This window comes from Chenopodium album, chromosome 5, assembly GCF_948465745.1.
Source record: "Chenopodium album chromosome 5, dcCheAlbu1.1, whole genome shotgun sequence".
Taxonomy (NCBI): Eukaryota; Viridiplantae; Streptophyta; class Magnoliopsida; order Caryophyllales; family Amaranthaceae; genus Chenopodium; species Chenopodium album.
The window spans coordinates 48,691,772-48,694,974 of NC_137838.1; the positions used below are offsets into that span (position 1 = coordinate 48,691,772).

At 43.6% G+C, this 3,203-nt stretch overlaps 1 protein-coding gene across 1 annotated transcript; it reads right to left on the reverse strand.

Annotated features, from left to right (window-relative positions):
• Positions 1 to 1,839: 1,839 nt before the first annotated feature.
• Positions 1,840 to 2,220, reverse strand: LOC145632878 (uncharacterized). Its single transcript, XM_081685207.1, has one exon. The coding sequence runs from the start codon at positions 2,218 to 2,220 to the stop codon at positions 1,840 to 1,842; it is 381 nt and encodes a 126-aa protein (XP_081541333.1).
• Positions 2,221 to 3,203: the final 983 nt, after the last annotated feature.

The window sequence follows — 3,203 nt, forward strand, 5'->3', positions numbered from 1 at the left end:
CCACCAAGTCTCACCTCCTATGACATTTATCCAATTTAGGCCACCTAAATAGGGTAGGTCCATAATTGTTGGGCCGGCTACCTTTCCTTCGTTGTTAGGGACAAAGTTAAGGTGTTTGACCGCTATGTGAGTTACTAGGCCACCAAAATAAATGGGTACCCTAGAACTACCCGCCTCGGCCGCATTGGCCACCCTTTGGAAGTGGTTGGCCATCTTATGGACAATGTTGAGCCTATCACTCCTAGGTATCATGTATAACCCTAACAATTCTAGCTCATCCCGCCTAACATTTGCGGGTTCATGCCTCCCAAAGATGGTAAGGCCAACAAACCATTGCCAAAAATTTGGCACGGGATGTTGTATCCAAGTGCCCTTGGCATGTTGGAGGTTCAAGTTGGCATCCCCCGTAAGGGATTAATAGACAACGGCAATGTTGTCTTGGGGAGGTTCAATTGGTCTATTCGATTTTAACTCAAATAATTTGCCAAATTCTTTCAAAGACAATCTAACATCATTATTAAGTAATCTAAATTGAACATGAGAAATCAAAGCATTAGATTTTATGACATTAAAACTAGAAATAAATTCCAAGGTCAAATAGCCATAAGTATCACAGTGCAAGTTAACAAACCACTCATGTCAATTCCTTTCAACAACTTTTCTACGGGTTTATCAATTCCTAATTTAGCAAGGGTGGGGTGATGAACAAAACGTGTAGCAATTACCTGCCTTGACATGAGATTGATCATCCTTTGCTTTTGCTCTTGGGTGGTGATGACCACCCTCTCCCATCCCGGAACTTGCACCCCGGGTCAATTCTAGGCGCTTTTTTCCTTGAGCTTTCCCCCCCTTATGGTCCTAGATCTTTTGAGAGCCATTGTTGATGAGAAAAGGTAGGAATTGAAGCTTTCTCTCTCTTAGGGTTTTGAGAAAAATTGAGAGAAAGTGGTAGAAATTTGGTGTAGATTGTAGAGAAAGATGAAAGGATTAAGAATATGCAAAAATATTTGAGTTTTGATGGAAGAATTGGAGGAGATCTTGAAAATAAGGGAGTTTGAAGGTGTGAGAATGGAGGTTTTAGAGAGAGAAAGTAGTAATGAAGAAGATGGAAGAAGAAGAAAGTGAGGAAAGAAAGAAGGGAAAGGAATATAAGGGACGACCAAAAATAGGCGCGCCCGATCGGGCAAGCCTCGCCCGATCGAGCGAATTAAGGTGAATTCCAGATGTCTGGTTGCGCGCCGGATCAGGCGAGCTCCGCCCGATCGGGCGCGAATACGAAGTTCGATTTTGCCTTTTTACTCGCCCGGTCGGGCGAGCTTCGCCCGACAGATCTTTTCCTTCACTCGATTTTCCACAAAAATGCGCCCGATCAGGCAAGCCTCGCCCGATCGGGCGAATTTAGCTCCCAATCAAACTCTAGTTGTGCGCCCGATCGGGCAGCCTTGCCGGATCAGGCGAATTAAGCTCCAATTTCTAACTCCAGTTGTGCGCCCGATCGGCCAGCTTCGGCTGATCGGGCGAATTAAGAGCTGAAATTTTCCTCGCTTTCGCGCCTGATCGGGCGAGCCTCGCCCGATCGGGCCCGTGCCCAGTCGGATTCTCTTAGCTTCTTCTTCGATTTCTTTTCGTCTTCAATTTTTTCTAAGTCTCTTTACCTCTCAAACCTATACCTGTACAAAAACACTTATAAAAGGTAATATTTCACTCTCCTCGCCTCTCTAAAATAAAAATAAAAATAAAGAAAAAGGAAAACTAGTCTAGAAAGGAAGAAATACGGGTTGCCTCCCGCAAAGCGCTCGCTTATCTAGGTCCCGCACGACCTTTTTACTACCTTGATGCTCAGGTTGGAAGTGGAGTTAGGAGGGTTTCATCCACATCTCTACTAGTAGCTCCCTCATGATACACCTTCAATCGTTGGCCATTTACCTTAAACTCTTCACCCTTGTCATTGACCAACTCTACCGAACCAAATTTGTTCACCCTTGTGACAATGAAGGGACCGGACCACCTAGACTTCAACTTTCCTGGGAAAATATTTAATCTATTATTGAAGAGAAGAACCTTATCACCAGGTGCATAATCTCTTGGTAAGATCCTCTTGTCATGCCACTTCTTGGTATTCTCCATGTAGATTCGCACACTATCATATGCCAATAATCTAAACTCATCTAACTCATTGAATTGGAGAAGTATTCTCTTACCCGCGACCTTAGAATCCATGTTAAGCTCCTTGATCGCCCAAAAAGCTTTGTATTCCAACTCCACGGGAAGATGACATGTCTTAAAATAAACTAATCTATAAGGCGAAGTACCAATTGGTATCTTGAATGCCGTTCGGTATGCCCAAAGTGTGTCATCAAGCTTCATACTCCAATCCTTCCTTGACTTGGCTACTACCTTTTCCAGGATCGCCTTGATTTCCCTATTAGAGACCTCAACTTGACCACTAGTTTGAGGGTGGTAACTAAGCCCGTACTATGATATACACCATACTTCTTAAGGAGGTTATCCAATTGTCTTTCATGGAAGTGAGTACCTCCATCACTAATAATAGCCCGTAGAACACCAAACCTCGGAAATATGATCTTCTTGAAGAGCTTGATGACTACCTTGGCATCGTTTGTTGGTGAAGCTATGGCCCCGACCCACTTGGACACATAATCGACAGCTATAAGTATGTAGCAATTCCCATTGGAAGATGGGAACGACCCCATATAATCAATACCCCAAATATTAAATATTTCTACTTTAAGAATCCCGGTTTGGGGCATCTCATGCCTCCGCGAAATGTTGCCAGTCCTTTGGCAAGAGTCACAAGCCTGCACAAAAGTGTTATCATCCTTAAACATAGTGGGCCAATAGAAGCCTGACTCATTAATCTTAGCCACCGTTTTAGTGGGGCCATGATGTCCTCCATAAGGTGAGGTATGACAAATGGTAAGAACGCCATGAACTTCCCATTTGGGAACACACCTGCGAAATAATCCATCTGCACACTCACGAAACTAAAAAGGATCATCCCAAAAATAATGTTTAACATCAGAAAGGAATTTCTTTTTCTGTTGGTAGGACAAGTCGAGAGGTAGAGTACCACCCACTAAATAATTAGCAAAGTCCGCATACCAAGGGTGTTGCTCTACAACTGCATACAGGTTGTCATCAGGGAATGAATCATCTAGAGGAAGAGAATCCTTACCCTCATC